General features: G+C 31.4%; 1 protein-coding gene across 1 annotated transcript in view; it reads left to right on the top strand.

The window, feature by feature from the left end:
* Window positions 1-23,865, top strand: part of LOC129228493 (nephrin-like) — a 263,244-nt gene that overhangs the window by 931 nt on the left and 238,448 nt on the right. The window contains exon 3 of the mRNA XM_054863174.1: window positions 12,119-12,240. Within this exon, the coding sequence (XP_054719149.1) occupies window positions 12,119-12,240 (122 nt within the window). The remainder of the gene's footprint in view (window positions 1-12,118; window positions 12,241-23,865) is intronic.

Raw genomic sequence — 23,865 nt, 5'->3', positions numbered from 1 at the left:
GTCGATCTTTTCCAAATTAAAAAAAAAAAAAAACTGAAGGAGAATCTTTAATCACATGGTTCATTTTAACTTAAGAATTAATTTCCTTACATTGGCTAAATACTTCATAATTGTTTACTCAGTGTTACGATGGTATATCCAGTATGCGAGGGTGGGCAAGTGGTGTGGGCGCACGATTTTCACAAGAAAAATCCTTGCACTGTAAAAAAAATTCAGAAACATTACTATTTCCGTGTCACCTTTCGGGATTTCAATGGTTTTATCCCCTTCCTGGAAATATCAAGTGTCATTCACAAAAAGTTTCCTGAATTGCTACAAGTTGCACAAATTCAGACTTCTCTCAGTTGTAAAAATATTTTCGCTCACAGTTTAAAGATTAATTGAGAGTATTTATAAGGTGTATCGGCTTCAATCCGAGTATGGTTCGTCCATGCCGTTTAAACTCCCAAAGGGAGCGAATAAATATGGACTTCGTAGCTTTGCCAGACTTGCAAGCAAGTGAGATGCTTGATACTTACTTGCAACTCTAGCTTAGCTTTGGTCATGCTTGCAGTACTGCTTTTGGTAGTCTTGATAAATCAGGAATGTGCCAAGCTGTAATATTATCCCTACCAGAGATGACATTGAACTTCCAGTGACACGAAGGTTTTAAACGGGAAGATTTCTCTTTTTTTCAGGAAGGTTACTGAGTTTTAGCGGAAAACTTTTCTGGTTTTTGCGAGATATGTTACTGGCAGAAAGTGGGCACATCAGCTGTCTATTATTTGCCAGGAACGTTTCTGAATCGTTTTTACAGTGTGGCATTTTAAATTCATTGTTACGCTCATACTTTAAGTGTATGTTTATTTAATGAGTGTTCATCAGTATCTTCTGCTGGAAAAATACATGTCAACTACTCAATGCATAATGTGCATTCATATTTTTGAAAAAAATATTCGCACATCAACAAATACTTTCTCTGGGGCTCTTTAATTATGCAATAATAGAGTGACACCATATGGCCTTCAATAGTTAAAAGATAATTTTAAAGCAGTGATTTGACGCCTGGAAAAAATCACTCTTTTGAAAAAGACTCTTTTAATAGTGAAAAGGCCGATGCCCTTTAATATGTATGACTTCTTTTAAATGTTTATTTGATTTGTTTTTATTGTAGAGTTTTTGAAATATGCTAGATCAAAATGACTTCAATACGCTAACCTTACTTTTCGGCATGTCTCAGAAAAATTTCACTCCGAGCCAATTTTAAAAAAGGACGGGAAAAAATTTAGAGGAGGTGAAAAAAATCCATAGAGTGGTATAAAGTCAAACATAGTGATTTAATATCTTTTATGAAATAATAGATTTATTTTCTAATGAAATCAACACAAGATTTGATGATAAATATTTTTCTGTATTTTTAGCTCTATTATCTGGAGTATGAGTAAAGTTTATAGCATAAGACTAGATTATCCTCAAGTCCCACACAATTTTTAAAGTTACCTGGGTGGTTTTGCTGAGCAAGGTCTGAAATGTGTGTTTTTATGCATAACTTGGTTAATTCAATTATTTTTTTTAACTTCCCAATAAGCTTAGCTGGTCGCGAAAGATCATTTTCATGTATGGCTCAGGAGGCTGAAGAATTATTTTGGATGCATATGATGGGCGAAAAAAAAAAAAAAACTTTTAGAATTAGCTGTGCTGGCAAAAGAGTACGAGACTGGTCATTGATGGATTAGTAACAAGATTTCCTTCAAAAGTTATGCATTAAAACTTTTTTAAAAGATAAAAATTGTACTATCAAGATGTTTTTTATGCTAACTCATAATAGAATGAATTAAAATGTTTCTCATAAAAATTTTTAATTGTTTTTAAATTAAATCCATTTTATGACCACTTTCTGTTAGCCATGTGTATTTTGTTCCATACTGAGGCAGTTTATGAAATTCGACCCCCCAAATGAAATGCTGAAATGCCGTCCCAAGTATGATATGTGCTAGTGGGAAAACTCCACTTGTTTTTGCTGATCAGGGAATCAAGAGTATTTAAGAAACACATCGAAAACGCATTTTGAAAGTTCTTGTCTTACCTTGGTCGCAAAAATTTTTTGGAATCAAAAGATGGACCAGCCAACAGAGTTCCGCACCTGCATACAGAGCTAAAGACACTCAAGATTGGTGGAAGACACATTTTCCGGACTTCATTGGAGCTTAAGAATGGACACCGTATTTACCAGATTTGAACTCAATGGATTATTCTGTTTGGTCTATCTTGGGGACAAGGGTGTATGCTAAACCTCATAAATTAGGCAGCCCTAAAGAAGTTCGTATTCAAGGAATGGGATAAAATATCAGTAAGTGAGTAACGGGACACAGCCGAAATTTTTGTGACGGGTTTAAAGCTCTTTATTAAGACTAAAGGTAGCCAACTTGAAATGTTATTAAATATATTAGAAGAAATAATGTCTTCATACTTATTTTAAAGTTTGGGTGTAATATTTTTATTAGCATTAAAATTTCAATGTATCATGTGTGTCCAAGTTATTTCTTGCCACCGTGTAATAACGCGATGCTTAACTGAAACGGAGGTAAAATATCCAGCTTTTACTTTTTTCCATATAATATCAGGATCCTTCCATATGATGTCCGGAAGTGTTTTTTTTTAGAATTATGCTATATATTTCAAGAGTAATAAATAAAATTGAACTCTTAATTTTAACGCGTTTAATATGAAATCAATACAGAACCGAACACTTTGCTAGTAAAAATATCGCACATTTTATGTGCATTAAAGTTAAAGTTTCGGCTAAGACAAATAAATATGACCTATTGACTTAAGTTTTGAGCTTAAATTCTTTAAATTGTACTGACAATTAAAATACTGTATAGCATTTATTAAAGTTGAATGCACTGAAGTTAGTACTTTTGCAACTGAAAATCACTCAGTATATTTGTCGCCACAGTTTTAAACCACGAAAAAAAAAAAAAAAAAGGCGTGATATTTCTGCCAAGGATACAATGTTAACTCTTTTCGTAAAATCTAGAGCAATATGTCTCTGTTGTCAGATGTCAAGCCCAACTGATAGCATCATCACTCAAAAAGAAATTCCGTTAAAGAAAAGCTATATAACATGGAAAACCTTATTTACAAAAAAATATTTTTCAATTCATAATGCTTTGTATGTTTTTAGCACTGTCATAGGTAGCAGACTACTCTTATTTACGTTTTTCTTGCTGTAGATAGCCATTCAAAAGGCTTTCTTAATGTAGCCTATTTAAGAAAATATATTTTGATTTATGTCATCTATTTTTTTTTTTTTGGTTTATTTTTTAGCCCATTAACGTGACATATTTTACTCTCAAAGTTATGACATTTTATTTTAATATTGTATTCTAATCAAAGATTTTTTTTTCTTTTTTTAATCTTAGAAAGTTTTATTGTTCTATACTGCAAGGTACTGAAGCCCCAAACTAAAATTTAATAATAGGATAATAATTAATCGTAAGAAGTTTACTTTATTTTCTAAATAAAAGACCTCATTTGATCCAGTGCGATATTACTTTGCACCCTCGCACAAAGTAAAACAAAAGAAGTTAAAAATAAGAAAAAAAGTTTTAAAAAATAGACATTTTAAAAGTGCTTTTTTTTTTTTTTTTGAGACGGAAAAAATGTGTGTTTGTTGGTTCTCGCCGCTTTCCTAATAACTTTTGAGTGAATAGTTCGATTCGAACAAATGTTTTTCTGTTCGAAACATCTCGGCAGAGACATCTCTATTTTTCTTATTTTACTTTCTTTTATTTGAGAACAATATTTTGTTCGATTTTGAACAGTTCAAATTTTTTTATCATTTTATCATTAAACATTAGGAGATAAACAGTACAGATGGCTGCTCAACCTCTCCTCTGTTTTGATGCAAAAGTTAGTACAAGTAGACTTGGTAGGTGCTGATATACAACATGATTTAGAAAGCGAAAAAAACAATTTTTTCCCTCTTTCGTTCACAGTTTACGTGCTGTGCATACATAATTTCGCACTTTTTTCAGCATATTTGATCCTTTCCTCTTTAACAAAAAGTGTTACGCTTCACCTTTTCTTTTATTTTTTTCTGTCAAGTTAACATATTGTTACAATTTCTTTTTCAACCAAACTGTCTTTTATAACGCTTAATGTTACCCCCTCCTTGTCACAAGATATCATAATTTTATCAACCCCCTCTTCTTCAAAGCGGGGCATCGTTTGTAGATGACCCCTTCATTTATTTTCCAAACAAACAGAATCTCTCTCTCTCTATCTCTCTTTCTCTTTCTTTTTTTAAATCTTTTATCTGAACATATCGAAAGAAATATCATCACCTGATCTTCTAATTAAATAAGAAATAGATTTCACCAGTTTATACGAAAAATTCTTTTAGTTGATTATGTTCTTAAAAGAAGAAAAACACGCCGGCAAGAAATAATGTCCCAATGAATAGAGCCAGATGTATTTCTCCTACTTTTATGAAGACACAACAGGAAAAGAGAAAAGGCAAAAAGCAAAGAGGCTAGTCCATCTAGTGACACAATGACAGCTGAAGTGCTTCGCGCTTGGAGAGCGGCCGCCACACTCTGTGCCTCCTTAATCATCTGTAGGGTCCTCGCAGCCAATTGCACGGCACAGTCTGCCAAGCTGTCCGGACAATGTGCTGCGAAGAAAAGACTGTGATGAGGCGTAAATATTACAAGGGATTCTGTATCAAACACGAGTGCCAGCTATCTCTTTTGTGCAGAAGAAATTCCTTTTTATTACGTCTAGGTAGAGATGGTGACGAAAATAGACTGGAAAATTGATGTGGGATATTGGATATGACAAAAGCGTTCGTTACCGAAGGGTTTATTTATGTATTTTTCCCAAGAACCATATTCAATCAGCATAAAGAAAAAAAAAATCAGTATGATGCTAGTAACATCTGTTTCTGCATCAGCGCGTAATAAATTTCATCAAAAAGGTAAAGAGGATAGTGAGCAAGTAAAGTAAATATTTGTCCCGCATAATGAAAACTTTAACATTACTCAAGTTTCAATCAATTTGGTGAATAAAATCATAAATCAAAGTAATGCGTTTCAAGGTAACATTTACATATGTAGAAAAAAAGAAACTGAAAAAAATGGAAGAAGATATTACATGTGTATTTAAATTTGTTGATATACCTGTCCAAACAAATACCTATTTTTTTTTTTTTACTCTAGTATACATATTTCTCCGAGTAGCAACATACTTTAGCTACATGCTTTTAGGCATATTTTCGTTCCCGATTATTTTGTATATTGTGCATTGCGGTATGTTTAAAGTATAAGAAAATTTAAATATTATTCTTTTGAAAATGGAAAATATAGCATCGCTCTTTTCTTTTCTTTTCTTTCTTTTTTTTTGTGATATGAAATGTCTTGGTAACGTATAATTATCAATAGGAATTTTTCGACCAACAGGTGACTTCAAAAAGGTTATTCACCTCGTAATTTTCAAAAATACATTGCGAAAGAAATGGAGGTCACAAAATCAAAACAGTCGTTCTTAATTACCGATTCAAACCTCAAATCGATCAAACTAAATTGAGATTGTTCAAAAGAAAAAAAAATGCCTGTAAATAAAGTTTTTTTAAAATTTATTAGCAAACATAATCTTACCGCCTGATTCACCATTAAATCCTCATTGGAATAATGATGCCAGTTACTCAAAATCCACATCAGCTTAGACAATTCTTTAATAACATGAAAACAGTAAAGTTTAAAGATCTCGATTAAATTAAATAAAATAACAATGAAAATTTCGAATATAAACTCAGAATAAAAGTTTTAACTCTAGGCAAGCAAATGAATAGATTTTAAATGACAAAAAAATGATCATAAGGGGGATTTTTTAAATCCTCCATTATCGGATAAGCCTAAAAACAGGTGAAGAATTCTTTGCCTATATTTGAGTAAAGATGACATCAATATGGCATTTATTCAGCTAAACTCACTTCATAAAAAATCTAGAGTGAAATCAAAATCCACATCAAAACATTTAACTTTAGGTTTCGATAAGATTAAATACAACACTTGTAAAAACTTTAATTCGAAAATCAAACTTAATTTTTTCGAACGTCTCTAGACTGTACAAACAAATAATAAAAGAGTGAATAAACAGAACAGTAACTAATAAAAAAGAGGAGAGTTTTAAGTCCCGTTATTAAACAAGTCAAAAAGAAAAGAAAAAAAAAACAGTTGAGGGATTTTATTTGTTCCTACTTGAGCAAAAATGGCAATGATAGAAATTTGGATTTTAAAATTGATTTCACCTAAATTAAAATGCATATAGCTTTTTCTCTCGTAAATTAAGGTCTTTCGTTTCTTTGGATCGTAGGTAGAAAACGTTCTACACGGGCATTTTTCTGAGCTTATTATTTGGGGTAGAAAGACCAATTCTTGAGTCCTAAAACCGAATGTCAAATTAAAAAGAAAAAAGGCTTTACCACGCACACACACATTCGTAGTTGTTCTTCATTTGTATAATAAAGACTCAATTTAGTGATATAATTCAACTTAGTGGCTTTGTTATGCAATATTTTATGAAGTATGTTTTTGAATTTTGTTTTGAAATAATATTTATGAATTGGTATAGTTTCCCCAAAACATTTGAAAATTCTCTGGCAGCACTTCTTTCTTTTCTCTTACCACAATTAAATTATGCATGTAGTGGTATACATTTTTATCCTTGACTTGAATACTATATTTCAAAAATCTGTAACGCAAAAGTTAAAAATGTGAAGCACCAGTAGTGTGCCTATAAAAGATCGGAAAACGTCTTACTTTTTTAACTTCCGCATTTATTTATTTCTTTTTCTTGCCACATTTTGAAATTTATGCTCCGAACAGTGATACACTAAAAACAATTCAAAAATGTTCCTGGAAAATAATAGGCAGCTAATGTGTCCAATTTCTGCCAGTAACATATCTTGGCAAAAGCAGTAACCTTCTTGAAATTATAATTTAATCTTTCTAAGTAATGCATAAATCTCCCCGGTCAAAGTCAGTCATGTTTCTGGAACCCTCAAAGAAAACTTAAGCAATCGCTTAGAAGCTTCCTGAAGTACTAAGAAAGCGTCAAAGCATTTTTGCAACCATGGCCAAGCTAAGACAGAATCGCAAGTATGTGCCCAACATCTCAATTGCCTGAAATTTTTGCAAAGTTTATGGAATCCAGAGATTTATTCAGTTTCATTGGAAGCTTAGTCAAACTGGACGACCGTGATAACGCTGAAGCCGTAATGTGGCACTCAATATTTACGCTCAGTCATGACACTGCTAGCTAAAAATATTTTTCACAACAGCGAGGAGTCTGTATTTGTGCAACTTGTTATAATTTAGAAAACTTTTTTAACAAATATAATTAATTTTCCCAGAAAATTGGTGAAAACTTGTTAAATCCCGATAAGTTCCACGGAAATGATCAGTAACGATTCGGATTTTGTTTTAGTGTAGGTGTACCACGGTTTAACAACCATTGAAATAAATAATTCAAAGTTAATCAGCTCCACAATGTCTTCATTTAGTATTAAACACAATTTACTTTTCACTCCATGAGAAATTAAGGTGAATTTACACTAGATGACCAAAAGCATTGGGACATTTCCAAAAATTCACATTTTTATAGATTTCTCAAGAAATATAAAACCAAATGTTATGTAACTTTTGTCACATAACAGGTATGCTCCAGCTGTCAATTTCCAATAAAATTTATATCACCCTTGCATTTCGGGGGTCAGTAACAAATTGAGAAAAACAAAAATGTTTTTTGCTCATCATTCATCGTAAATAGCACAGAATCAGCTGTAAATTTCAAAAAATAGTTTAGCTTTCTATGTATTAGCAGTTTTTATACTTTTGAGAAGATATGACTGATATGCACGAAACTATAAAATTTCTTTCAAAACTACAAATTTGATTTCAAGACTTTTGGCTCATAACACGCAAAGTTTTTTGATCAAAGCTTACGAAACTCTCAGAAAACTTCCCAACATACAAGAGAAGCATAATACTGAAATTTGAAACTAAAATGTTTAAAATTTGATAAAATATTGACGATTAAAGCAACAAATTTTTTACTGCTCATGCGCGAAAAATAGCAATTTAAAATTTTCATAATCTAAAATCCAACCAACTTCTTCAACTACTAAAAAAATTCCAGTTCAATATCTTAAAATTTCAGAAAGTTATCATCAATCTAATGAGCCGAACTTGAATAACTCTTAGATAGGCTACAAATCGCGAGGGATCGTTCTTAAATAAGCTGTTTTTTTTTTCATGAATCCAACACCATGAACACTGAACGATTACAAGCAAATGCTACAAACTTGAGAACGACCCTTCACGGTTCATCGCCTACCCAAGAATTATTGAAATGCAGATAATTAGATCACTGATAACGTTCTGAATTTTTAAGATATTGAACTGGAATTTTTTAATGCGTTGAGGAAATTTGTTGGGTTTTAGATTATGAAATTTTTAAATTGCTATCTTTCGCGCATGCGCAGAAAAAAATTAATTCCTTTAGATGTCCATATTTTTCGAAATTTTCCACATTTTAATTTCAAATTTTAGTATTTTGCTTATCTTGCTTGCTGTCAAGTTTTCTGAAAGTTTCGTAAGCTTTGATGAAAAGTTTGAGAGTTATGAGCCAAATACCTTCCAATAAATTTGTAGTTCTGAAAGAAATGCTTATATTTTCGTGAATATCAGTGATACCTTCTGAAAAGTATTAAAACGGATTGCACATATTAAGCTAACTAATTTCTGAAATTTAAAGCTTATTCTGAGCTATTTACGATGAACGATGACCAAAAAACACTTTTTATTTTCCTCAATTTGTTACTGACCCCCAAGACGCAAGAGGGATATAATTTTTATTGGAAATTGACAGCTGGAGCATACTTTTTATGTGACAAAAATTTCAAAGCAATTGGTTCCTTATTTCTTGAGAAATCCATAAAAATCTTAATTTTTGAAAGTCTCCCAATACTTTTGGTCATATAGTGAATAGGAGTATTAAAATAATTAAACACTCTTCGATCGACGGAATTAACAGTGTATAGTGTAATGTTCAGAAGCCTTATCATTCTCACTCTCATATGTGCGGCTTTCATGTTATATTAAATATAGAAATCTCATTAAGCAATCTAGTAGGAACGGCAAAGCTTCAAAATGATATTTAGCACAATGAAATGCGAACTTAGTCCGTGACAAAATTATTCAGCTAATTTCTAATTAAATTATGTATTGTTCTCTGTAAAACAGAATTAACTACCTGATAAGGTAAAAATAATGCTTTTCTTACCAGATGATAAGCAATTATATATTAGCAGTAAATCATATTGTTTCATATACAAAAAGAATCCTCATATATATATATATATATATATATATATATATATATATATATATATATATATATATATATATATATATATACCAATTATATGTATATAATACCAATATATATATATATATATATATATATATATATATATATATATATATATATATATATATATATATATATATATTGGTAATGTTTGTCGTGCAGGGAAATGCTTAATTTGACAAGGTTGAACTGGATACGGTCACTTTAATGTTTTACTTGTAAGACTGTCATTTTAGGAGAGTGAAGAAACAAAAAAATGGTCTTCTATTAACGCTATCCACTAGAGTTTAGGGTAAATCCATCAGGATTAAGGTTAAAATTCCAACTATTAAAATATCACCAAACAAGCAATTGCTTCGTTCAAATGTAGAGGAGCAAAAGCAAATTTCACCCGTCATACCTTGACGGGCGATTTTCTAGTTTATAATAAGAAAATATATCTAAGCTAATAAATTTAACTCACAAACAGCGTCACTTTTTACACACAAACATGCAATGATTGTCACGTTTTTCTTGAATAATATAGTCATTTAAAGTATCCTTTGTGGGTAATATATCATACACTATCTCCGCCATCCTTTTTACTTAATCTCGGAAATCTCATAACCTAAATAAGCAAACAGTAGCCATCATTATATATGCACGAAAATAAGAAAATTATCAGCCCGGATCTAAAAGCTATGACTTTTGACGCATAATAGAACATTTTTCTCTGAAAATAGCCTTAAAAATGTCAAAAAGTAGCTACATTACTGTTTTCAAAAATTGTTTCTACTAAATGAAGGATTACTTAGCGTAATGGGTTAATGGCTTCATTATCTGATGTGGCATATCGCGATTAATATAGTCATTAATGACTTTAAACGAGAAATGATGGGGAAAATACTGTTCTTAACGTGCATTAAAGTATTTATAATATTTGAAATAAATGACGTTATGTTACCAATCGCAATTTAACGACCTTTTAGGTTTCTTAAACTCTTTAGAAATTAAATGTCCCTATACTCGTTTTTTTTTTTTTTTTTTTTTGCATTTAAAAAAAAAAGCATTTTTTTAATTCTATGATCCATTTTTTAATTACTTAAAAAAAAGTTTCTTAGGGTATTTCAAATGTTAACTGCTTCAAAAAAAGCTTTCAATACATAATACATGTATTTTTGAAGTATAGCGTAATTTGCTGGAGCTTGTTGCATTTTAGATTTTTATTATAATATAACTGACATCGTTTTGTTTTTCTTTGTTTTTTAGAGTGTAATATAGTAATTTAAAGCATAATATATACTTTGCTGGAAAAAAAATGAGAAAATGCTTAATTAAATAGGTTTTCTTCTTCATAATGAAACCATTGACACATAAATTTCTGAGAGAAATTTTACTTATTTCTGTAACATGTATACGTTGTAATCTTATTGGGAAAAATATCTAGTTATACTCTACTATACATGTGTTTCAGCTAGCTCCTAACTAGTACATTCACTGCAGTTTAACTGTCAGTTTAAGTGTCGAATTTTAGGGATTTTACAGAGTATTTCATTGATTTCAAGATTCTCGTGTATTAAAACTAGTATAACGAATATATTTTTGCATTAAATTATTGCATAACTTTTATAAAATGTTTATTGTTTTGCTTCATGAAAGGAAAAAGGGATTCAGGAGAAAAACTCCTAAGTCCCTATATCCAAAATCGGAAAAAAGTAATTAAAAAATATTAAATGCAGAAAGTATAAAACTATTTTAAAAGGAAATATTAACCTGGTACAAAATTATCCAATGATTTACGGTTACTTTGAGTCACGTCAAAAACAGGATGCAATATTACATTTATTTTAATAAAACTAGTCCAATTTTTTTGCAAAAAAAGGGGGATCTCAAGTATTTAAAAGCTCTTGCCCTTTAGAGTAGGTCCAATTTTACTCTAAAAGAAAAAAAAAATCTCATGTGCCTAAAAGCACTTCCATCTTGTACTTCCCAACCTCACAGGTTTTTTATTACTTAAGATATTGTAGATAATATTGAAATGAAGATTTTTTTTTTTTATTTTTAATGGGGCTGCGGTCAAGGCGCTGCCTTTTGCAGATCTAGTGCGATCTCCTAACATAACGACCACTCTTTCACGTGGCACCACTTTCGGTGGTATGCCATTGCCACGAGAATTTTGACGCCCAGTTTCCCCTCTAGATGGAGATACCTGGGCTCTACTTGATTCAAAACAGCCCTAGGAATTTAATTTTGCCGAGAGATACTCCATGCCAAACGAGTACTCGAGGGATCTTTTACATGCCGCATAATCATATGCCATGGACGCTGTCAATTTTCTGCATCTTGAAAATCTACCGACTGGAACCAGTACGGAATCTGCGTCTTTTACCACAAGAGAACAGCGTCTAACTACTACACCACTCTGTCAGTACATACACTAGAAGAATTAAAAATTTGACCTTCTCCAAAAATAGCTTATCGTTTCTTTGTATCAACTGCATCATCTTCATTTAAAAGAATCATTAACTGGGCAGGTAATGAATTTTTAATGAATTCTGAATAATCTAACTTTATCTGAAATGTACATAATGAGACACATATGATTCACAAATATCTTTTCCACTATTAACTGCTGCTATACTCTGTAAGATCTCAATAACTCTGCTAATATTTCGAATTTTCCTTGAGACATTTTCCTATTTCTAATCAAGTACGTTACTTTCAGGTTTTGATCCGGATATCCCGGGTTATCCTCGCTACAGCATGATTGTCGACGAAAGAAGAGGAGTTTATAATTTACGTTTAAAAGGAGTACAGTTAGACGATGAAGGAGAATATCAATGTCAGGTAGAGTCCTTGTTACTTCTTTTATCAATTTAACTTGTTTAAATGCGGTTCATTTTTTTTATAGTGAATAAATTGTATTTAAAAATTCTACATATAGGTACATTAAACAAGTAGCTTTGGTTAATGTTTTTAGTCTTCTAGTCCCAGAAAACCTTATATAAAAACATTCAAGAGTCACACAATTTTTGTGGACCCTTAGATGAACTTATCGTTTATCACTTTTTTCCTCATTAATCTTTTTCCTTTTTATATCAACTTTAAGCTATAATTTCATCTAAATCCCTAATAGACAGGCAATGATAATAGTAATAAGTGTTGTCCTTATTCTGATGGGAATATTTAGAAACTGCTGTTCTCTTTTTTTATGAGCATTTGAGAGGGATTCTTCGCGTTCATTAAAAGCAACTGTCATTCAAAAATGTTTTTTAACGTTGTTTACGATGTTTTTTTTTCTTTTTTTTCTTCTTTTTTTTTTTAAATTTTAACAGAGCGGGATCCTTTAAAAAACACAATATTGTTTAGAAAGAAACGGTTTAGAGCATTTTTCTTTTAGAATAGATCCTAAAGTATCTCTACGAGTATGTTTGTGGGAAAAACTATTAGGTTAAGGTAGAAAAGCATTTTTTTAGAATTTGAGATGAATCCTCATTTTGAAAAGCAAATTACGAAGAATAAGTTATTCTTAAAAGATAATAAGAATACCAGGTTTAATTTGAAAATTAAAAATGAACTCTTGTGTTTGGGGATAGAAAGATAAGTTGAAATTTTGAAATAGAATACGACTAATGTTTTGATGATGGCTAAGCTTTCTTTATCAAAATAATTAACTACAAAAGTCACACGTATCGAAACTGGGCATTATGTGCCTAACCTCGACATTAATTACATTAAACCCATCCATATTTGCCTCTTTAATTTTCGTACAGTTCACTTATAGCCTCACAGGTAATAGTCTCCAATCGAGCTTTTGTTCCTTTCGTTTACAGATCTGTTTGAGAAGTACTAGGCTTCAGATGTACTTCTGTTGTTCATATCCTCTTCCAAATCTTGTTAATATAATCGAATCTAGGTTTCTTGAAGGTCAGCTTTACTTTTATAGCACTTTATTGTTAAAAATCAGAATATAAAGTAATGGGTGAAGTGCAATATTCGTAAAGATATAAACTTCTTATGTAACTGAATAACAAACTTCTTTAAATTTTTAAACCATCTCAACTAATCATGTAACCTTAATGTCGCGATATCAGTGACACAAAAAACAGATCCAGTCGCGTATAAAGGTCTTGATATTTGCTATCTGTAATAATAGTTAATATTATTTGATTGCTTGTTCTTTTATTTTACTTATTTTGTTTTTGTAATATCAGTGTTGTTTTTATTTTATTTATTCATAAATAATTAATTTATTTATTTATTGAATTCATCTCCAAAGACATAAAGCGCAAAAATTCCCACTCTTTACATGATTGTTTGTTTTGCTTTCCAAACTTCAATAGAAGTTTGTTAATAATAATGGATAAGATAGAGGTCCGAACGTCGAGCATGTTCCTAATAACGCATATCGAAATTTTCTAATGAATCTTACTGTGACAGAAATACTAAAACCTCCAAAAACTACTCACCAGCAACAAGATAAAACATTGTTGTTATTTTTTTATGTATTTTTAGCTAACTAACTACTTTATTTATTGAATTCATCTGTAAAGATATAAAGCCCAAAAAATTGAATATCTTTACACGATTGTTTGTTTTGCTTTCCAAATATCAATGGAATTTGATAATAATAATAATGGATAAGTAGTTAGAGATCCAAACATCGAGAATATTTCTAATGTCGCAAATCGTAATTTCCCAATGTCTCGCGCTGAGACAAAAATAAAAAATAAAAGACTCACCAGCAACATCAGCGAACTGTAAAACTTTTGTGACTCTACTGCGACTCATTTCTGTTGTGTAAATTTTTCCAGATTTTCTAGTAAGTTGATTATAAAAATACTCCATTTATTGTCAGTACATACAGTTTAAATTAGTAATTTTAAATTGTTTCACTAACGCTATGTAAATTAAACCGTTTATTTCAAAAACCAGTCAAGCAACAAACTCTAAAATTTCGAAAAAGCATTTTTACAATCGTATTTAATTTTTTCCATAAGGAATTCAACATTTTAAACTAAAAGGGGACACATATTTAGGTATATTACTTTCAATAATCTTTGTTGTCATCATTGAACTAAAGTAAATCACCGTTTATACGTTTCTCTTTCATACGTTTTTATCATTTATACGTATTTTTAAATTGGTCTATACAAATTCTAATACACATTAACCTATACCTATTATACGTTTTTTCATGTGTACGATTTTTTCATAGTCCCTTCAAAAACATATAAACGGTGATTCACTGTATTTAATATGGTGAAACAGATGTTTTATCAAAATGAACAATTTTGTCGCTTGTCTGGTTTTTAAAATGAACAGTTCAATTATAGATAATAGGCTTCACTTTTTAGTCGATATTTATATACAGTTTCCGAAAATAGTTTTCTTAAAAACTAATGGAAACAAAAAATGCTGATTTAACGATCAAATCACCAATATTTTAAAATTTTAAAAACTATGTTTTTGTAAAAAAAAATCACGTATACCTCCATCTGGTATATCCCTTTAAAAATGTGTCAGAACTTTCCTGGGAACAATATTAGGAACATAGAAATTTACTTAAAAACGAGCTGATGTGTGCATCGCATGACTTCCTTTTACTCCAATTTAATGTCATTTTCTCATTATTGGCAGTTTTAATGTGATTCAATAGCTTACTCTCTAAATATCACCAACAGTGGCCAAATTAAAACCAGATTTTTTTTTAAAAATCGCCAAACTTGTCGCCAAGTTTGTCGCAAAACTTGGCGACCAAAAGACAGACGATATACCGCCAAGTGTCCGCCAAATTAAAACATCACCTGAGTTTACATCGAAATTAACAATGATTTTCCTCCGAAAGGGGCAAAAGACCCCTTTAGAAACAGTCTAATGCAGCCAAAAGGGGAGGTGCACAACAAGACCCCACTAGGAGTCTACGTACCAAATTTCAACTTTCTAGAACATTCCGTTCTTGAGTTATGCGACATACATAAGCATATACATACATACGTACATACAGACGAAACGAGAAAACTCGTTGTAATTAACTCGGAAATCGTCAAAATTGTTAATTCGCGTTCTTAGGCACTTATCCACGTGTGGTCGAGTACAAAACAAAACTCAACATTTATTCGGGGGTGAGCAAAATGGAAATTAAGGTCGATTTTTGAGTGAAAATTTTTTCGCGAATACAATACATCCTTTTTTGTAAAAGGAAGGGAAAAAAAATATTATTATTATTTTTTTATTTATTCACCTTTCTGTGAAATAATACTTTTGAAAAGTACATTTTAAGCATAAAAGAATAAATTTCGATGCTAATGATACTTAAGCTATTTTAAATGCACCACTGATCCAGTAATCTTCACTTGAAACTCTACAGTTGAAAGGAATGAGAGTGATACCTAGAAACTGTGAGAATAAATTAGAAGTACGTTAAGCGTTAAATGAATCTAACTTTGAGCGAAAACGTTTCAGATTTTTCTAGCTTTTAACACCTGAAACTTGAAACAAAGTCTGTATTTATGTATCTCTATGAATAATAAAGCACTCACTGATAGTACTTAATGGACTTGAGTCATGCAAGATTCATTTTGCTTAGATCAAATGAGATGAGGACTCAGAGTTGTAATGGTATAGTGTTGAAAACGGCAGCTGTAATAGCTTTGAACTTCTCGATTTTATTTTTTAAAACTTTTTTTTTTCTTATTACGTCAAAATGAAGCGAATAAAAGAGTTATATGCAGAATTTAAATTTAAAAAAGTTCTGATTTACGTTATTCTAAGGTAGTCTTTACTAATAATAAAACTCAAAGTCTCTCTGGCTGAATGTCTGGATGTCTGTAGAATATCTGTAGGATGTCTGTGACACGCATAGCGCCTAGACCGTTCGGCCGATTTTCATGAAATTTGGCACAACGTTAGTTTACAGCATGGGGGTGTGCACCTCGAAGCGATTTTTCGAAAATTCGATTTTGCTCTTTTTCTATTCCAATTTTAAGAACGCTTTCCGGAGCAAAATTATCATAAGACTGACAAGTAAATTACGAAATTATCAAGACGTGGAATGAGAGAGAGCGAATGAACATAGCCAATTGGCGAGAAATTCGTCATAAATTATATGTAAATATACAGACGAACAGAATGACCTTTTAATTTTCAACTACGGGCAAAACCGTGCGGGTACCACTAGTTACAAATAAAATTCTAGCAGCCCATTTGTTAAATTTATTTTAGTGATGATTTAAAGCTCCATTTTATAAGCAAATTCATGTGTTTTTCGATCTATTCTTCCTCTATTTACGAACAATTTAACACTAGAACGCCGAGAGGTGTCATTTCTACACCTCGGTGTTTTAAAAGTTATGCAAATTGTGAAATTCGCACGAGATCCATACGAATTTTCGTGATGACTTTTATTTAATACTAGCCGCCTGCGGCGACCAGCTGGTCCGCCTTTTTACGCCAGGGGTGCCGCCTTCGGCGGCTTCTTAAACAATTTAGCGAAGACATTAATCAATGTTTTTCTCTATAAATCAGTATTATCATTCGTTTTTTTACGCCAATGTTGCCGCCCTCGGCGGCTGCTTAAATTAATTTCGTGGCGGTGTCAATCAATCTATATCTATCTATACCATTAATAATTTGAATAAAATATTTTCTAGATCTGTCTCCAGTTTCGTCGTTTGGAATATTTTTAAAGGAGGGGGAGGGGAGACACAAACGACGTACTCTTCATGCAAATTTTGTCGAATAATAACAAAAAGCACTTCCACTTTTATGTGAAAGCATTGTTTTTTCAAAGTCATGGTTTATGTGGGGGAGGGAGGGGGCATTGACACCCAATGTGCAAGCAGCCACCTACGGCGACTGTTTGGCTAACTTGTCATTTACCTTTTTACTTCAAGTTTGCCGCCTTCGGCGGTTGTTTAAATAAATTTCGCAGCAGTATTAATCAATCCATCTCTATCTTTTTTTTTGTGCCATTCACATTTTTACGCCAAGATTGCCGCCTTCGGCGCTATCTACTTTACAATCTATCTCTACATTTTCTTATTCATCTCTATTTATTTTGACCTCCTCACCCATTTCCCAATAAAAACAAAGAACACTCAAAAAAACCGCTTTTTTTCCTTTAAGTAGAGCAAAAAAAAAAAAAAATTCAAATTCCCCGTAGTGTGCAAAAAGTAGTGTTTGACAAAGATAAAAAAAATCTCGCTGTTTTTATTGAATTAATGCGCACAACTATGAAATGTAACGTAATATAGATACAGCGAAAGGTCCAGCTTGGGGGGGGGGATGGAAAAAGAAATAAATGCAATCCCTAAAGAAAACAAAAAAAAAAAAAAGGAAAGAAAAAAAGCAAGCGCTGCCGAAAAAACACGTGGTCATCACGTCAGAAAATGAAGTAAGATATATAGTAAAAAAAAGATTAACATTGCTTGCGATTAAGATTCCATCGTAAATATCGAATCGAAACCCAAGTAGTGACGTCAGAGGGATTAAAAAATGAAGAACGCTTTTTTCGACTGATGCGTGAAAGGACATGATGTGTTCAGCATTAAAAATATTGTAAAAAAAAAAAACTATTGCGTATTTTTAAGAACTTTTTTCTTCTGAAGAGGGCGAAATGGTTTTACTATTACCAACTTAAATTTCAGAAATGAGGCTTTGATACTTCTCGCAGGATGATATTAGAAAAAAATAAAACCCAGAAAAACATGCAAATTAAAGGTTTTTTCAAAAATTTATAAAAAATACAAAAATTGCTCTATCTTCAAAAGTTTTTTGTTCGTCATATTTAAAATTAAATTTCCGACACTATAGTATCAAAAATATTTGTCTGGCGCGATTGGTTCGGAGTCTGTGAGGTTAAAAGTACTAAAAAGTGCTTACAATCACATAAAACATTAAATAACTTTTTTCTAATTAAAATATCAAAAATCGAAGCCCGAGGTGCACAACTTCAGCAAAAACTACACCTGTATACGAAATTTCATCTTTCTAGGCCTTACCGTTTTCCCGGGATGCGCGCCACACACACAAACATCTTATTTTATTATATGTATAGATGTAAGGAGAACTCACGCACAAATTACATTTTTTAAAATTAATTTCATGGGTAATGAATTTAATTTTTTAACAGCAGTTCTATAATAAGTGTCAAAGTATTGAAGGTCATCAATGCCTGTAAGCAATTTTTATTTTTTCCCACCTGCTAATCACGTGATCTTTTGCATATGAGCGCTTATGTAGTATGATTTATCAAAGGCACAGGGCTTTGTGATTTTCTTTTTTGCTGAGATAGTTGAAGCTCTTGCATATGTGTTCGCAGCTCTTTGAATTATTTATGATGCTTTTTATTCGAGCGTTTTATATTATTGTAATTTGAAAATTTAAAAATGTCTCGAAAAAAAGGGCTAAAAGGTCGAAATGCGCAGAGAATATACCAATATTTCGCAGAAAAAAAGAAAAGGAATGAACATGAATTTCAGAATAACGGCCAACCTAAGCGTAAAAAATGTCAGATAAAAAATGTAATGGAAATGTGGCGACCAAAGTATGTTTGAACTGTAAAAAAGTTGAATGAGGAGTATGTGGAAAATGCACCAAACATATAAATTCTCTCTGTGTTTAATGTACATTAAGTTTTTCTGAAATATATTCTGCATAATCATTTTTTTTCCTATAGATATAATAATTCATCTATCAATAAACTGGATGTCATTTTATTATTTTATTACTATTCATATATTAAAAAGATATTAAAACGAAAATTGTATTTATTTTGTTCAAATATCTCACTTAGTTTTGACCAGTAACCAAATGACACCAGTCGTTGTTCTAGGGGAAGTAAACGTTCCGGCGTTCTAGTGTTAATTCATTACCAATAGCTAAAACACTTCTTTTCAGTTTCATACATGTATCGCCTACTAACGCGATTTCCTTTCTACTACCTATTTTAGTCGTTAATAAATCATGAAAAAATGGTATTATTATTTTTTTTTATTTCAGATTTGTACAACTTTTGACTTGTAACAGGTCAACATATTTAATAAACCTCGTTTTCGTTAACTATCCTCACTTTACCAAAGGTATCCAACAACTATAGAATAATTTGGCAAGAGGTGTAAGGTACACATTGACGATTCGGAATCACATAGAATTTCAGTATCAGAAACAGCTCTTTAAAGGGGTAGAAGGCGTTCTGAGAGAATTCAAAAGTGCAAAGGTTGTATTTAATACCAAAGTGAGGTTGTATTTAATACATTTTGGTATTAACTACAGTCGAGCCAGCTTATTAGAAAATCGGTTAAAAGAATATACCGCTCAATATAATACATTTTCAATGTACCAAATCAATGTAATGTGTTGTTTTTATCCCGGTTAATGGAATATCCCGCTAATTAGAATATTTTTTCCGTGGCAAAATGGCTCTTTCATTAAGCGGGTTTAACTGTACTTCAAAAGTTTACTTTAAGGGGGTCCGGGACAAATTTAAAAAAAAAAAAGATTAGAAAACGTTTAGAGCTTTGAATTTTTTTCAGTTATTCACCATCTATATAATAAGCAAAATCATAACATAAATATTTTTAAAACAATTTAAATTTAATTTATTTTTGTGAAAAATGGTGTTGCTTTGAATTACTAAAACTCAAAGTATAGTTTTCGTCAATTTTATATTATATATATATATATATATATATATATATATATATATATATATATATATATATATATATATATATATATATATATATATATATATGCTTAAATATCTGAGCTTTAATTTTTATTCGGTGGTTTAAAAAATATTAATAAAAAAAAAAGAAAATACATGAAGAAAATTTTCTAAAAGCCATTTTTTTTATTACATTTTTTTCAGTAGTAAACTTTTTTTTTTCAAATTTGCCGAATAAAAGTTAAAGTATTTGAAAAAAATATGCTCCAAATTTCATTACTTCACCATAATTTTTTACTTATAAGAGTTTGAATGCAAAAAGAAAAAAAGGGGAAAAATTGCATCATGGAGAAAAACGCGTTAAAAGTTTGAAAGTTAAGTATAATATTAGCTAATGCACGCAACAAAAAAATTATATCTTTCGTTGTAATTAAGATAGAAACAAGATTCAAATGTTCTTTTAAGCAGAAGAAAAACTGAGAAGATTTTTAATTGGTTAAAAAAATTGCAAAATTTTACGATTTTTGTGTTTGAGAACACCTTAAAAGATAAAACCAATGTTGTTAAAGCACAAAATTGCTAAATTGTTTCGCACACATGTTTCGTCTGCAAACACCAATGTGGAACAGTATTTTAGACGATTACAAAAAAAAATCCTTGAGATTATGACGCAAAGTGATATTCACCAAAGCAACATACTTGTTTTACTTTATTAAAAAGCTTACGTTTATTACATTTCTAGTATTGAACAGAAATACTAAGAATGTATCAAAACAATTAACAATTTTGTACAGACAAAACTTTACATTCAGCACCTATACTCATAGGATAAACGTTTCTTATTTCGAAGTTCACTCCACCGAATGACATAAGGTGAGTTGGGGGAAGTGCAGCCCTTAAATTGTACAGTTCGACTTTACTAAGGCATAGACATTACAAGACTTGATACATTTTTTTTAATTTTTATTTCGTATGTTATCTGCTTTAGTTTGTTCCCAAGACATGTGCCTGTTAAAATCATTGCAGGTAAAAAAGCTGAAAAAAATATTTAAACTATTGTGCTCTAGGGCCGCACTTTCTCAATAAAAGTGGGGCAAGAGCATCACCTATCTGAATTTTTTTTTTAAAACCGTTTGAAAAATAACGGGCAAGTGCAATCAATAGAGTATTTTTTCCTGATTAAAAACGATTTTTTTAGTTTTATTTTCACCTATTCATTGGGAAGTTATTATATTTTTCCTAACGAAACCTGTCAATGTAAAATGAAGAACGTTCAAGGAACAATGGATTATTAAACAAAATTATGAAGTTTTTATTTTAAATTAAATAAGGTACATGAAAGATAACTTTTATTGTGCTAATAAGCTTTAAAAAAAACAAAAACAAAACTTGAATATCACACTGTAAAAACGATTCAGAAACGTTCCTGGAAAATAATAGGCAGCTGATATGCCCAATTTCTACCAGTAACATATCTTACAAAAACCAGGAACGTTTTCTGATAAAAGTCAGTAACCTTTCTGAAATATTAAGAAATCTCTCCTATTAAAGCCAGTCGTAAACCTTCTGGAAAAATTAAATAGGTTTAATTTATTCGATTAGAACCTTCCTGACTTACCAAGAAAGCTCCAGAGGTATTAGAGCAACCACGGCCACGCGAAAAATGCAAGCAAGAACCAAGCATACTCCTTGCCTGCAATTCCAGCCTCGCAAAGCTGTAGCTATATAGTGACTTATTTGCTCCCATTGGAAGCTTAGTCAATCCGGACGGGCCATAAACATTCTAAAGCCGATACACTTAATAAACACGCTCCTTCAATATTTAAACTGGTAGCAAAAAATATTTTTCACACCAGTGCAAGGTCTGCATTCGTGCATCTTTTAGGAATTCAGGAAACTTTTTTGCGAAGATACTTGTTTTTTTGGGGAAATAGGTGAAAACCTCTGAAATCACGAAACGTACCACAGAAGTAACCAGTAACGTTTCGGAATTTTTTTACAGTGCAAGGAATAATCTTTAAAACTTGAATATCAACGATTTTATAAAATATTAACTTAATAATACAAAAGGTAACTATACAACTGACAAAAGGTAACATATCTTTGGCGAACTTGAACATATTTTTTTGTATAAGTATACTTAGTATAGTAATTAGTGATTACGTCATATAGTGTACTTAGTATAGTAATTAACAATTCAATTTATATTATATTCTGAAAACGTTACTCGGAATATCAAATTTCCTCCACGAGCTGAAGAGGGATTTGGAAGGATTGATACAATGCGTCGTCTTAGATCTCGCTAACGTCTGAACACAGTGTTATAATTTCCAGCCGTTTTTAACTTTAAAAATTTAATTTCAGGTAATTATTATCATTTATATTAGTAATTTGTCCTACAAAATGTTTAGTCTTCTTTTTTGTAGAAAATTTCACAAGAACCCAGTCGCCTATCTTTCTCTCCGTTGGATGCCTTCCCCACCGAATGATATCTTCTTGCTGTTTTTGCTCTGTGGCAATCGTGGGTTCTTTGACTGTCATTTCAGCATGTGAATCTTCCCTTAAACTCATATTTTCATTATCGTCACTTTCTTCCTCCTCGAATAATTTCTTTCGGATGTTCGTATTTTTTTATTTATTTATTTATTTTTTTAATTTATTATTATTATTATTTTTTTTTTTTGCATCCTTCTTTACCTTTGACTTTCGTTCTTTCCACAATTTCATCACTAGTGATAACTTCAGCTCCCATTGCAATTTGTTTGCGCCTTTTGTTTGAGCCGGCTGATGAATGACACTTAATTGTGTCAAGAAGCAGTTCCTCAAATGACGTGATATGGCTTGATGTTGATGGAGTATTATTAGAAACACTTGTCTGAGGTTGTAGAGCTGCAGATTGCGACGATATGTTTAAATTTCTAATTTGATCAGAGTTTTCGTTATCTGGTGCTGGCGCTGAGTTCTTCTGTGTTCTGGCTTCTTTCCATCTTCTCAAGGCCAAAGGATCGTAGTTATCCTCAGGAATTACTGGGGAGTTGAATGGGAAAATACCAGCCTTATGGAATCCATTTCTGATTATATTGTGCCTCAGATTGCCGGCAATCATGTGTTCTATTGCAAAAGATATTGCAGGTGGCCGGCCCATCGTTTTGGACTTCACTCCACGCCGAGCTTTTAGATGATCCTGTAATGTTGCCCGCGGTATTTTGAAATACCGGCTAGCACCTTTACATGTAAGGGTACCTGAACGTATCGCTTCTAAAGCAGCAGAAAGTTCCTCCCGACTGTAGGAGCCAGCCTTTGACGTTATTCTTTTGTAATTCCGCACCATTTTTACTAAAAATATTAAAAAAAAACAATTGGAGCAATATAGACTAGTGACACTTATTGTTAGTTAGACAAAGATACAGGGATTAAAAATTAATTACACTGCTTCATTAAATCGTTGCAAGCAAATTATATCTGTCATAAAAGAACAGATAATGGGAAAGAAGAAATAGCCAGAATAATGGGAAAGTGCAGCCCCAAAAAATGCGAGGTTGCACTTGCCCCTTTTTTTCGGGCCGCACTTTCCCAGTCGTATAATTTTCTGGGGCAAGTGCAGCCCTAAAATTAATTGATTTTAAAGTAAAAAATAATAAATTTCAGCTTTAAAAATAAGAAAAGTAGACATGAAATAGTTGTACTTACGTTTTGGAAGCACGAAAAAGTGAGAACAACAACAGAAGAACACTGTAACAACGATTCAGAAACGTTCCTGGAAAATAATAGGCAGCTGATGTGCCCAATTTCAGCCAGTAACA

Source organism: Uloborus diversus, chromosome 8, assembly GCF_026930045.1.
Source record: "Uloborus diversus isolate 005 chromosome 8, Udiv.v.3.1, whole genome shotgun sequence".
Classification (NCBI taxonomy): domain Eukaryota; kingdom Metazoa; phylum Arthropoda; class Arachnida; order Araneae; family Uloboridae; genus Uloborus; species Uloborus diversus.
The sequence above is the reverse complement of the archived record's forward strand: the minus strand, read 5'-3'. Positions and strand labels throughout refer to the sequence as shown.